General features: G+C 37.6%; 2 protein-coding genes across 3 annotated transcripts in view; one reads left to right on the forward strand and one right to left on the reverse strand.

The window, feature by feature from the left end:
- The window catches only part of LOC110067337 (uncharacterized), a 17111-nt gene extending 11548 nt beyond the window's left edge, over positions 1-5563 (reverse strand). The window contains exons 1-3 of the mRNA XM_089296848.1: positions 5444-5563; positions 4847-4911; positions 35-731 (exon numbers count right to left, since the gene is read on the reverse strand). Coding sequence (XP_089152974.1) covers positions 35-707 — 673 coding nt within the window. The 5' untranslated portion in view covers positions 708-731; positions 4847-4911; positions 5444-5563. The remainder of the gene's footprint in view (positions 1-34; positions 732-4846; positions 4912-5443) is intronic.
- Positions 1-12672, forward strand: part of LOC110067365 (uncharacterized) — a 26157-nt gene extending 13485 nt beyond the window's left edge. The window contains exons 1-3 of one of the 2 annotated variants that reach the window (XM_089296850.1): positions 5719-7899; positions 10744-11498; positions 12205-12672. In XM_089296850.1, coding sequence (XP_089152976.1) covers positions 10769-11498; positions 12205-12317 — 843 coding nt within the window. In that variant the 5' untranslated portion in view covers positions 5719-7899; positions 10744-10768 and the 3' untranslated portion in view covers positions 12318-12672. Of the gene's footprint in view, positions 1-5718; positions 7900-10743; positions 11499-12204 lie in introns of those variants that run through there. The other variant, XM_089296849.1, reaches the window with a different exon arrangement.
- Positions 12673-13880: the final 1208 nt, after the last annotated feature.

Raw genomic sequence — 13880 nt, forward strand, 5'->3', positions numbered from 1 at the left:
CACATTATGTAACGTTGGAAGTTTTCATTCTCACCTATAACTGGTTCGAAGATTTCTCCAAGCAACTTGGTTAGAAGGTTTTGCGGTGGAGTTAATCTTTTCACCTGAATAAACTCGATTATGCATAGAATCATAATAAAGACTTCAATGGCAATGATGGCAATGTTACAAATTGATTTCTCCCTGTAATGCTGATCATGGCAATGCAAATCAGTTTCTGTCTGGTTGAATGGAGTCGGTGTTGCGACAGCTGCCACTGAACACTTGTACGTCTTAGGAACAATAAGGGTCTGGTTGCTACAGAAGATTCCAATCATGACAAGAATAAAAATCAGTCGACAGCTTACATGTAGAAGGTAGACCCTCCTGAAACAGTCCGGTTTCTTTTGTCGATCGCGTTTGAGTTTCCGAAGAGTGAAAGCACCGTAAAGCATGAAGGATATCGAGAGGACAAATAAAACGATGTAGGCCAAAACAACAAAATACAGGGGCGTAAACCACTGATTCATTGCAGAAGAGTACTCGTCATAGCAGAGTTGTTTGGTGATAGAACTGGTTTCGGGCTCACAAGTAAATGCATCTCTGTTGTACGTGCTTTGCAGAAAAACAATAAATGATATCCCAAAGAATACAACCAAAAATAGTTCAATGCCTCCAGGCAGTGTTCTTGATCGAAGTCCAAGTTTTATTATTGAATCGGCATCCATCGCATGAAGGTAAGTTCTTCAGATCTAGTTTTCAAAACAAAAGATTACATAAATACTTAATTACGTTGAAATGAAACTTGTTTAAAATATATCCATGGACCCACGATTGGTGAATATTCACCAATGTTCACCTCGCCTTCGGCGAATAATTGCTAAATAGATTTCTATGCGTGATAGAAATCTTGATTTCTATGCGTGATAGTTGATAGAAATCGTGATAGTTATTCGTGATAGCACGCTAGTAGATTTATACCAAAACTCGATAGAAACACGCGGAGAACATGTTTCCTATTTCTTTTGGAAAATTCTGCTACGAAAAAAGAGAAACTAACTTGTTAACTTTAGTCATCAAAATGTAAATTGTCTTTGCTCGTGCCATCATTACGACAAGGGGCTGGGTGGGGGGGGGGGGGGGGTGGTGGAGTACTCTCTTATATGGGCTATGTAGTTATGTGCCGCCCTAAAGGGTATGGCTTTTCAGCCGTTTTGGTCATAAATAGGATATGGCTTTTGCAATATAACCTTGATATGGGTATGTTTTTAAGAAGAAGCCACTTTTTCATCATTATCGAAAAGAAATTAACAAAAACCCTTCAGTTATGTTTACGGTGATTTAAGGGCCCATTAACCGATCTTTTTGAGCCGTTGCTGAGGAAAATTTATTCTCATATAACCTCATCATTTCTGGTTAGTTCAGAGTTATTTCATGTGTTTTAACTCTTTAATGATCAGCAACACTTGTGATGACGTCATCAGGCCACGCCCATGGTCATGTGACTAATACAGAAAAAATGCAAAGGCTCCCAGGTAAATTACTTTATCGGGATTTTTTTCATCGATTTAGCATTTTAATTTAAATCCTCCTTACGCCATGCATCGATTTTGTTTCATTTCTAAAAGGTCAGATTTTGAGAGCATTTCAAAATATTGAAAAATTCTTAATTTTCTGAAAAAAAGTATGATTTCGAAAAAGGAATGCATAGCTATGTTTTCAACGTTGGCTTTAATCGAAATTCGTCCAAAAAGGCTGGATTTAATGAAAAACCGCTTCCTTTAGCATTTAAAGAAACCGGAAGTGCGCCCGATATCTATTGGAAGTTACCCTATCAGCGCTTGCGCAATTTACACTACCAGCGCACTTCGGTAAGATCAAACAAAGCCACACGGAGTTAGTTTTTCTCTTTCTATTGCTCTTATTTTTCTGTCTTTCTCTTATTTTGTCTTTGCTTGTTCCTTTTTTACTTTTTTTTATTTTGTGAAACACAAAGAAAAGCATCTAAAATGTAAGCGAATTTGCAAGTTGTTGAGTTGTTATTATTTTCCGCGCTCAGGCTGACGTAAGTAACCGGAAGTGAAATTTCACCTCCTTGGCAACGCGCGCGTTGCTAAGGAGGTGAAATTTCACTTCCGGTCACTTAGGTCAGCCTGAGCACGGAAAATAAAAACAACTCAAAAACTTGCAAATTCGCATACATTTTAAATGTTTCTCTTTGTGTTTCGCAAAATGCAAAGTAAAAAAAGTACAAGCAAAGACAAAATAAGAGAAAAACAGAAAAATAAGAGCAATAGAAAGAGAAAAACTAACTCCGTGTGGCTTCGTTTGATCTTACCGAAGTGCGCTGGTAGTGTAAATTGCGCAAGCGCTGATAGGGTAACTTCCAATAGATATCGGGCGCACTTCCGGTTTCTTTAAATGCTAAAGGAAACGCGGTTTTTCATTAAATCCAGCCTTTTTCGACGAATTTCGATTAAAGCCAACGTTGGCAACATAGCTATGCATTCCTTTTTCGAAATCATGCTTTTTTCAGAAAATTACGAATTTTTCAATATTTTGAAATGCTCTCAAAATCTGACCTTTTAGAAATAAAACAAAATCGATGCATAGCGTAATGAGGATTTAAATTAAAATACTAAATCAATGAAAAAAATCCCGAGAAAGTAATTTGCCTGGGAGCCTTTGCATTTTTTCTGTATTAGTCACATGACCATGGGCGTGGCCTGATGACGTCATCACTAGTGTTACTGATCATGAAAAAGTTGAAACGCATCAAATAACTCTGAACTAACTAAAAATGAGGAGGTTAGATGAGACTAAATTTTCCTTAGCAACGGCTCGAAAAGATCGGTTAATGGGCCCTTAAGGTGGCTCCTTATAGTTTTACGATCGCGCGAGCGCTGAGGAAGTAATCTGCGCGCGCTCAAAGGTAAACGTCAGTGTTTTTCTATATTTTATTACGTCAACATGACCACAAAAAGAAAGACTGACAGTGAATTTTCTCGCGTTTCCTTCGGTGAAATTCTGTAAAATTTGGCAGATTGGTAGCAAATGTTTTACTTTAATCAGAGTTCGTTTTTCAGGGAAATCTATACGGCCAGATTTTTTGCAGTGGTAAAAGACATAAATTTGAAAGTATCGAAAAAAAATGCCCTTACAAACCCTACTTTATTCGTGTTTAAAATTCGTATCCTGCTGGAGGCGATGTGATGTAAAAATTTTGGAAGATTTCACCGAAGGAAATTCATGAAAATCACAAATAAAGCCATAAAAAAGGTAAAAAAACACTTTTGTTTGGGCATTTATAATTTAAGACTAAATCCCAAAATTTTAACAGAGATGATAGCAAAACACTATTTAATCATTGCTTATTACATGTAATAAGTTTGAGAGAACTAGCTGTGAAAGCGAATGTAAAAACAGCATTCAAAGCATAACACTTGCGCGCTCAACACCATAAATGATTACCCTATGGAGCCACCTGAACATTGGTCTGAACTAGGGAACTTATTATAGCGCAGGTGTGAAACAGGGTTTTGATTTAATGGTCGGGTCATAAATAGCTTATCGAATATTTGGTCAGGTCGTAAATAGGGTAGGGAATATCGCAGATTTTGGTCATAAATAGGGTAAGGGTTTTGGGAAGCGGGCCGCACACCCCAACCCAACTTTTCTGGAAGTACCCCCGGCATTACGACAATAGCTCGTGCTAGTTGTGTTTCCATCGAGTTATGCGTGGAAACAGGAAACTAATCAGCGCGCGTATTTTATTTGGCCTATTTTCTAAAGCCATTTGGTTGACAGAACGAATATAACGAGACGCTCCAGTCCCTGCTTGATTGACCAACAGAGATAATTGCATGTTCCTGTTTATCAACATGTAAGAAAATAGCGTGACGGTTCCTTTTTTACAGAGAGGTATTTTGTTTGGAAAGAAAACGAAGTTTACAGTAAACTTCTTTGAGAAACGACCGTGATAAATTATTGGCTTCTAAACATGTTCATTAATATGTAAGTTCTGTACAAAGAACACGTTACAAACTATACTGATGTATATCTTCAAAAATTGATCGTTCAGTAATGACAATGAGTGAAATATGCTTTGGTTTAGAGTGGAAGAGACATGAGTCATAATAACTGACAAAGTAACCCAAGGAGGGCGTAATCCTTTGTGAAAGCATCGGAGGTGTTCGTCGTCTCGCTTAGGGATGTTAGTCACAGATGAAGAAAAGTAGCGTTTTACAATCTCATTGAAACTTTATCCAGACGCGAAGTTGATGACCCCCAAAAGGGAGTAGTTCTATCGCCATACTGAGCTGCTTTAATTCCAAGCGTTTAATTAATTCTAGATATAACAAGAAATATGAAAAACTTCACCTTTGCTAGCTTTACACATAACATTTTCAATTCACGTTCTGGGATGGGTAAGCGATCGTAGAATTTGGTGAAAAGCGTGACGAGCTTTTGATCAAATTTGGGACTTAATCGGAATTGTCGTCTAAACCGTCTTTTACAACGGACCTTTCTCTGTTTATAATCCCTCATTTCGCTGAAATTTGCCAATCGTCGGGATAACTAAACCTCTAGCAGACTACACTATTTCATTATCGAAATCCTTCGTCTTGTCAGGTCTGTCTAGAAATCTGGAAATCTACGAGCGCGTGCAGCGTAGCCACTTTCTTGTTTGTTTTGCTTTGATGTTTGTCCTTTTCATTAGTCATTACAGCAAGTTAATAACCCAATCTCATAGTCTTGAGAATGTAGTTTAGTAACAAAGTTAAAAACTAACAACTGATTAAAGTTAAGTTACACTGACTTTTGTTTAACTTGCTCATTTCGTAACTGTGTGAGATGACGCACTTACCTCTCAGTTAGATCAGAATAACTGACTGTCTTTGACGTCTTCTTCCAAATTCGCACATACGATTCCTAGCGAAGCGAAGGAAAATTCGACAGTGTCGTTTCATCATAGTAATGGTTTGTAAAAGTACCTTGTGATAGCAGTGTTTGTAGTTGTTCATACATGCCCTCTTCCATAGCTCGGAGTCATGCTGAATTTACCGAGCTACCTTCTGAAAATTTTAGAAACAAGGCTCCTACTTCACAAAAAGCCTGTTTATCTAAAGTGTGTGCAAAAGTAGCAAGGAAGTTGTGACTTTTATTAGTAGCGAGAAGTGCACGAATGGTCCTGTTTTTGTCAGCTAAGGATTTAAAAAGTTTAGGTGTGACTTCTTTTGTTGTAATATGCATCAACATACGGCGTCAATCCCATACAAATAATGTATGTGATAGTATATACGCAATACATCGTAATTTTCTTGAAAACTCAACATCAAGAACAGCAATGGTTTGAACATAACATTTTATCGTATAGTCAAAATTGCAAGTGCACTGACTTTAATAAGCGTTTCCGTAACCAAACTTAGTGTGACTGACCGACCTATTACAAACTGCTACTTACCTTTTTGTGTAAATAAAAGTAAACATTCCACCAAAAAACTCCAGGGATTGATTTATGGGCTGTTACATAAGCCAAGGAATGAGCAACCCAAATTGAGGTTTGATGACTGACAGATCTAGAACGGAAAATATGCCTTTAGTTCTGTCACGAGACACCTGCTGCATGATTGACCATCAGAAAATAATTGCTTGTTCCTGTTTACGTCTTACAGGAAACTATATTGTTTGGAACTGAACAGATCGAACTTTTCTCAACTTTTAAGAAAAGACTTTAATAATTAGATTGTTATTAATAAGAACATTTGTACATCGACTCGAACAAGTCAAACAAGTCGATCGGTCAGCAATTGACTTGGACGCACTATTAAAACTACAAAGAGTCATAATAAAAGACATGCAAATTATGCCCTGAAGCATAGTAACATTTTACAGTTGTCACTGAAACGTTTCACTGAATTGAAGTTGAATTGATGATCCCAAAGCTTCAAGTGTGCTGACACCATAAATTCTTTTTTTTCTTTCATTTAACAACTGTAAACAACACCACGAATAAATCCAAACTCTAGTCGACATGATATGTAACCAAAATAATTTCTTCAATGCCACGTATTGCATAGGGTCGAACCTTTTTTTTTTTTTCCGCAAGAATAAATTTCTCAAACGTAAAAGCATCTTATAGTATTCATGATTTAGCGTAAGTGGAAACCAGATAATAATCATATTAAAGTAAACGGTCAGCTCAGTTGGCTGAGAGTGGTGTATTTTTTTGGCATTTGATTCATTGTCTGAGTGTAGTACCAATATCCCTGATGACTGTTTAATAATCATCATTGTTATACCAAAAGTAAATAATGTGTTCGCTCCAAGGCAAATTTGGCACCGAGCGGTCTTGTGGTAAGAATGTTAATGTTAAAAACAACTAACTAAGAGCTACTTGGACAGTTGTTAAACAACATCTAAGGGCTACTGGTGGTTCAGTTTGTCGCTCTGCATCCGCTTCGCACATTTCAGTGTGCAAATACCTTCTAAAGACGAAACCAAGTGGTTTCTAGTTTGGGGAGTATTGCGCTCATCAATCCCTGGGGGGACGTGCAACCTTCTTGTTAAGACCCTTGCCTTATTTCTGACAACATTGCAAAAACAGTGTGCAAAAATATGTGATGACGTTTCGATACCATATCTCAGACTCCTAAAATCAAATCAAAATAGTAGGTGTGTATGAATGTATTTATTGGGCAAAACAGTTCCTGCTTGAAAGGATATGTTTTGCGGGTGATCATGTATTCCAAGGAACAAAAGAAGTTGAAATGTTATGCTAGTTATTTCAACACTGCATGATCTCCAGTGATGCAAAACCACTTTTGGCAAAGTCTATTGAAGTAGTCAAACTGCATCGTCATGGCAGAAAGTGTTTTAAGAAAAAAAAAGCATGGTTTGAAGATCGAAGCGAAGCAGAATTGATTCGATTGATTTGATCACGTTTGGATACCGTATCTCGCTCCTCTAGAATGAAATCAGTACAAGTGTATGAATTTGTTTATCGGGCAAAGTCGATCAACTTACAATAACAGTTCCTGTTTGACGAGACAAAGAAAACAAAGAAAGGATGCCTTGTGCGGATGATGTATTTCAAGGAACAAAAGATGTTGACATATTATACTAGGTATCTCACACTACGGTCCAATATTCACAAATCTCTTGTGATGCAAAGCCAGTTTTTGTTTTTTTTGGCAAACTGCATCGTCATGGCCAAAATTATGGAACGTTTTGAGAAAAAGGCAAGGTTTGAAGTCGAAAGCGAGGCCGAATCGATACTGAACAAACAAAAGTTCTATAATGTTGAATGTCCTCACGTTAGTTTTCTCTGAGTTGCCCGCGCATAGTTCGATCTCTTTCCAAATAAACTTAGACATGAACATAAACAAGAAATTATTTGCAGATGATGAACCAAGTAGGGACTGATGTTGCGATAGAAAACATATTTTTAGTTCTGTCAGTGGCCGAGTGGTTTAATTTCATCCAGCCCCGACTTGAGTGTTTTTGCGCTTCTTTAGCTAATCTATCAGCTTAAAGTGTTTCAGTGGCTTGCGATGTTTTACACGAGCGCTGTGACATAATTTTATCAATTAACAATTGATTGTTGTTGAATATAAAAGGAACAAAGAGACAAATTACACACCTTAATTCTTTAAATTCTTGGTCTAAAAATGGATCGAGAAAGGATGCAAAATAATTTTCGACCCTAACTAGCAACTGGTGACTGGTGACGAGCGAAAGCCGGAAGTCGGGGTTCCAGGAAGTGCAGTCGTCCTTTCCAAACGTGACGTGAGGTAGGTTTTAGCCGTCTCCGAGAATTCAGTGCCTATTACTGACTCTGCCTTGATTTGGCTTCGTGATGCTTCTGGGAGAGGACATATACAATTTTGATCTACTCCGAATGCTTCTGTAACAATGAAGGTAAGTTTGCAAAGTAGTTAATGAAATGACGCAGCGATATTCAAACTCACCTTCTCTTTCCAAATGCTACTTTCGAAAAAAAATTCCCCCAACCAAATCAAACTCGTCATTTCGGCTAAGCAAAAACTGACCTTACTTGTGAGCTTTGGGTATGTCGTAACTAGACCGGGTAAGTTGATTTTCGTTGGCGTTTACTTCTAATGATGCGTCGTCGTCGTCGTTGCTTAAGCTCCATGACACATCTGCCTGAACGACCGATAACACGAAAAATTATGACGAAAACGACAAATTCAAGGAAAATGACATCTTAAATGAAATTTCTACCACAAACGATTTTATTAGCGACCAAAAAAAACGACGTATTTGGAACACGTCGACGAATTCATTGGTGTGTGACATCAGAGAAGTTAAGCATGACCTTAATTAAAGCAAAAACTGAATTACCTCTATTTGCAGACTGCAGACTGCAGACTGCAGATTACATTTAGACCTAAATAGAAATCGGGTTATTCTGAATGTCACTCAGGTTAGCCTGTAGAGGGCTCAGATTAGCCTAAACTACCAAAAGTCAGACTGGATTTTGCGCGCCGTAGCTCTTATTTTTTTAGGTGCCTCGATTTTTAATTTATTGCCTTTAGGTTTAAGAAACATTAATTCTAGAGTTTTATTTAGGAAAGCCTTGGACGATTATTACTTGTAATTTCTGTTGTATTTTTAACGGTTTTTAATATGTATCTTATTTTATATATCTTAATAATTCTTGTTTATTAGTTTTTAATTCTTAGAAGGCCCCCGTTGATAACAGTACTTTGTACTGAAGGGTTATCCTGAGGATAATTATTATTATTATTGTTGTTATTATTATTATTGTTGTTATTATTATTATTATTATTATTATTATTATTATTATCATTATTTGTTTTAATGCAGTTAGCCTGTAAGCAATGGTAATAAATAACCATGTTAGTTTCAAAATCTGCAGTCTGCAAATTCCGTACACTGCCAATTCAGACAAGATGGCGGATTGGGAGCTTTGGTACAGTCTTTTTGGTTTTGTCTCAATTCAACGAAACTGGCGGAAACTGGGCGGCTCGATAGATTTACTTGAAAGAGGGTGATTGGATTAAATAAACAATTTGATAACGTTAGCCAGGCCTTTTGAGCCGAAGAATTTAATAGTACTTGATAATGCAAGAAATTATGCAAAGAGATGGTCGATGAATTGCCAAAACAATTTAGGTCAGGACACGCTAGAAGACATGTTGCGAGGACATGATGCGGGGACAAAGATAATATATAGATTTAGCCAAGTCTAAAAGCGGAGCAATAACGGACGATAAAGGAAAAGAGAATGATTTTTTCTTGGATCAGAAACTCAAAAAATGATCAATTGTGAGTATGTAATTGTTCAGCGTGTGGTTTTGCTATTTTTTCCAGTTACATTTTAACAAACTATACCCAACAAGCCTAACCAAGATTGTAGAAATTACGTACGCAATATATCAGGGACTTTCCAAGAGACTATTGTACAAGGAATATGTCAGAAGAAAAGTCAATAACGCGCCAGGGGTTAATTTGCGGCGAAATTTTAACTGGTCTGCGGTCAACTTTAAAAAATCACGCAATCGATGAGCTCTAAACCTGAGCCCGTGATACAGTCACGTGATACTGGTCAGCGGATAGCTTGTTGTGACAGCTGTCAATTAACAATAGCGTGGACGCCCAAAATCAAAGATGTAGCTATGGTAATGGTGCTACTGTCTTAGTTTTCAAGGTATTGGCGTAGTAGTAACAATTTTTATTAGGAAGCTCCATCACTAAAAGTGGTTTACATAGAGGTCCTAATACTAGATATATACTATATAATGATACAATTAAAATCTATAAATTAGAGCTAAAACCGAAATAAATAATATTTACAACATATACACTGCAGAGATTAAAAAAAAAAATAAAAAAAATAATTAATTATAAAAGGCAGAAAAAAGACACTTCTTAAAAATTGGCAAACTTGCTGAGTTTCTTACAGTTCTCTCTAACTCATTGAAGTCTAAGTCTCGTACGGACGGACGTACGAACGTACCGACAGTCACCTGACAACCAAATTTTTTCAGATCGATGGGTTACTAAATTTTCTGAGGTATGGGGCTCCGCTATAACAACTAGTAGACTGTCTAACAAATTGAAACAGGAGCATTATATGCCTACCTTTTAGGTTGGTAGAAGTTAATAAATATGGTTTATTGACCAAGTGTGAGGTCAAGATGGCTGGATATTGGCCAAGTTCTTTTTTTTTTTTTGCGTGTTCATGGACCGAGACGGAGTCGAAGTCCATAAACATGCAAAAAAAGAACGAGGCCAATATCCAGTCATCTTGACCGAAAAAGCTTGGTCAATAAAGGATTTATTATGTGGCTTTCGGGAAATTTTTCTTGCGGGACACGGTGGGTAGTCCCGAGCGGGCAAGATAGCTCCATCTTGCCCGCTCGAATAGCCAATCGCAGCGCAGGATTTGATTCATCTTACCCGCTCACGGAGCTGGCCATATAATGAATTATTATATCACACGACCTACCAGTCCTAAGTTTTAAACTGTTTAAAAACAAGTCAGCTGTGTGCTTCAAATTTCAGAAAGATAGAAATGAATTTGCAGTTGACCCAAACGTTAAGTTACTTGAGGGCAGATAGTAACCAACCGGCTAGACTCAAAGGTGCACGTTAAAGGTGCAATTTTTTTTTTGTTTAGTTTTAATTGTTTCGTTTTTCACGGTTTTCTTGAGGAAAAGACTGATGGGCGATTGTAATCTTGTACTATGCTTATTCCCCTTTTTTTTTAAATTCTAGATCTGAAGTGGTGATTTTTTCTGCAATGAAGGAGTTTCTTAAACTGTTTCTTCGAGCACAAACAGTGCTTGGGTTCATTCCATTTCTTGTGCTTGTTATCTCAGACTGTGTGATTATTGGTTTTGGACAAAGCACTCATGCCAGAGAGGCATTCAGCTGTGACCCCAGATTAAATGCTTCCACTGAACAACGCTGTTATGACCACTACTCTTCTGGGCAGTTTTTAAAGTTTTATCTTGTTATGATGTTTGATGGCATGTTTTGTGTCGTCTGGATAATCGTCATAGTTAAAACTACTTTGGTTTTGCGGTATATCAAACGCAGACGACAAACCCGGAACAACGAGTCAGAACCACCAATCAATCCACGATTGAATTGGTCGCCGACCGAATTTATGGAGAAATCCTGTTGTGGTCTGTGCTGTTTTCTGACACATGTTAGTGTGGTAATAATACTACTCTCTTATTTGTACGTAACAGACTCTGGATTTACTGCTTCTTCGATGTACAAGTGTTCGCTGCAGGTAACTGACACAACTTCGATTCCAACCAACCAAACCAAAACTGATTTCTATTGCTATGATCAAAATTTCAAGGAGCAAGTAAATTTCAATATTGCCACTGCTGTCATAAAATTTATCATCTGGATTCTGTGCATGATCAGCTTCATTTACGTATTAAAGACTCCGGATGATAAACTTATGGACACGTTACTTGGAGATGTCGCGGAAGAGAGAGAGAGCAACCTACAACGAGGTAAAACTATCAATTTGCGTAAGTCACACACTTTATACAGTTAAAAGCGGAAAAGGGATAAAGCCGGACGAACCCTGGGAGAAGGCCTTTTAAGATTACCAATTGTTGCGAATGGGCAACCTTCCATGAAAATAATTAACAAATGCAAGGGACTGTTTAGCATTTTAAATGGAACGACTTCTAAAGCTGGTTACTTTAGTGGGTCTTACTAAAGTAAATCCTGAACTCTCTCTTCTCCCCCCTGGGTTCAACCTTTATATAGAGCGGGAAAGGGAAAGTCCAGAGACTGGGTTATTATATGGTTCGCGTGATCCTCAATCGGCTTCGCATACTGATTTAATTAAGAAAAAATTTAAAGTTATCCCTCTCTCAGAAATTCAGGTCAAACAGGAAACATTTCAAGGGAGTTATAAAGGGCTGAATTTAAATGACCTTATAATCTGTACACTGCACTTCTACACTCCGACCAAATTCTGCTAAAACTGGGTTAGGCTATACAAATGTGTATTAACTACTGACTTACTGACGGTGATTTTGAACAAAAAGATGTGTCTACTTAAACTCTAATACCAGTAAAACTATTTTGCCCAGTTAAAGGGAAGTTTATTAAATATCCGAAAATCTTTGCATTGAAACACAACCACACCCTTTTAATAAGTCTTGTTCAAACTGAATAGGCTTTAAAAGTGGATCTTTTTATCCCTAGAAATGCCACATTCATCTGGAGATTACGTCGAGTTACGTTCTCTTTCATTCAGCACACTACAAATAGATGCAGAGGAGGGTGGCTCAGAGAGGTACGATTGGTCAAGGCTCTGAGTTCACACTCGCATTTGACTGTTATTCTTTCTCTCCGGGGAATGAGAGAAGACACAATTTAAAAATAGACGCAGCCAGCAGTATTCTCATCTGCTTGACATATGAACTTTCGAATTCCAGTAGACTACACCGACGTTTTGTGTTCAAAGTGTAAAACGCGTAACATGTAACGTCGTAACAGGTGTCGACATAACTGACAAGCTAAGCGTCTTTGTTAATTAGCTTTCCAGTACCTCTCCTGCTGGACTAACTGGCATTTTGGTTGGCCTACAGAGTACTCTAGCTAGCCTTACTGAGAGAATAGAATAGAACACAGCAAAGTGGCTACTAAAAACGGTTGTTAGCGTAATGACATAGCGGGTAAAGGTGTAACAATAGTTTTTTTTTAAATAAAATTTATATTTTTTATTCGGCTAGCCTGAGTAGCACTCGGTTACCCCACATAAAACTGTGGTTGGTCTAAAGAGCGCTCCGGCTTGACTAATAGGCCCCTTGCACGATCCGGTCACATGGTACAAAATCACACATGCTGGTGCGCAAGTTGCACAGTGGGACTTCCAAAACAAAGGCAGGTCCAGGTGGACTGGTACGAGTTGCATTGTTTTGGAAGTCCCACTGTGCAACTTGCTCACCAGCATGTGTGATTTTGTACCATGTGACCGGATCGTGCAAAGGGCTTATTAGTCAAGCCGGAGCGCTCTTTAGACCAACCGCAGTTTTATGTGGGGTAACCGAGTGCTACTCAGGCTAGCCGAATAAAAAATATAAATTTTATTTTTAAAAAAACTTTTGTTACACCTTTACCCGCTATGTCATTACGCTAACAACCGTTTTTAGTAGCCACTTTGCTGTGTTCTATTGCAGACCAGCGAGTCTGACTAGTTCTCTCATTGTTTTTTCATTTAACATTTAGATTATTAGCTCGAGCTTTCTATGAGGTGATAGTTGATGAGACCAAAGGCTCAAGTCAACTCTACACATAGAGTTGACTTGCAAGAAATCTAGAGAAAGAAATCAAAGAGATAAGGTGTAGAAAGGATTGTTAAACAGAAGAAGGAGAACAGAGAAAAGGATTGTAAATATAAGATATGATTAAGTAATTGTTAACTAAAGGTCACTTGAGTTTAGTTAAGCTTGCCAAGAACTGAATTACCTGAGAAGTATCCGAACTAGCCTGCAGAACAGGCGGACTAGGCGGACTTCAGAAGACTGTTATATTGATCTCACAGAAATCGTTCAAAAAGTAAAGCTGAATTTATTTTCCTCCTAGTATGTATTCATTAATACTCAATAATTTCGCTTTAGTGTATCTGTAGTCTCTCGTCGTAACTGTTGTTAATTATTATTTGTAATATCGTTAGTTTATTAGTTGTCTTTAGTCATTGTCGTCAATTCTAGTCTCTTTAGTTCTCTTGTTACCTTCAGTTGTATTTAGTTGTACCTAGTTGTACATTAATAACTCGTCCAAACATGACCCGCCTAGATTAGCTCAGCTATCCGCGGGCATGTTATAATTGTAATTTTAATTTGATAACAAATAAAATGTATGTATGTATGTACGTA

This window comes from Orbicella faveolata, unplaced genomic scaffold, assembly GCF_042242905.1.
Source record: "Orbicella faveolata isolate gen_17 unplaced genomic scaffold, um_ofav_v1 contig_27, whole genome shotgun sequence".
In the NCBI taxonomy this organism is placed as follows: domain Eukaryota; kingdom Metazoa; phylum Cnidaria; class Anthozoa; order Scleractinia; family Merulinidae; genus Orbicella; species Orbicella faveolata.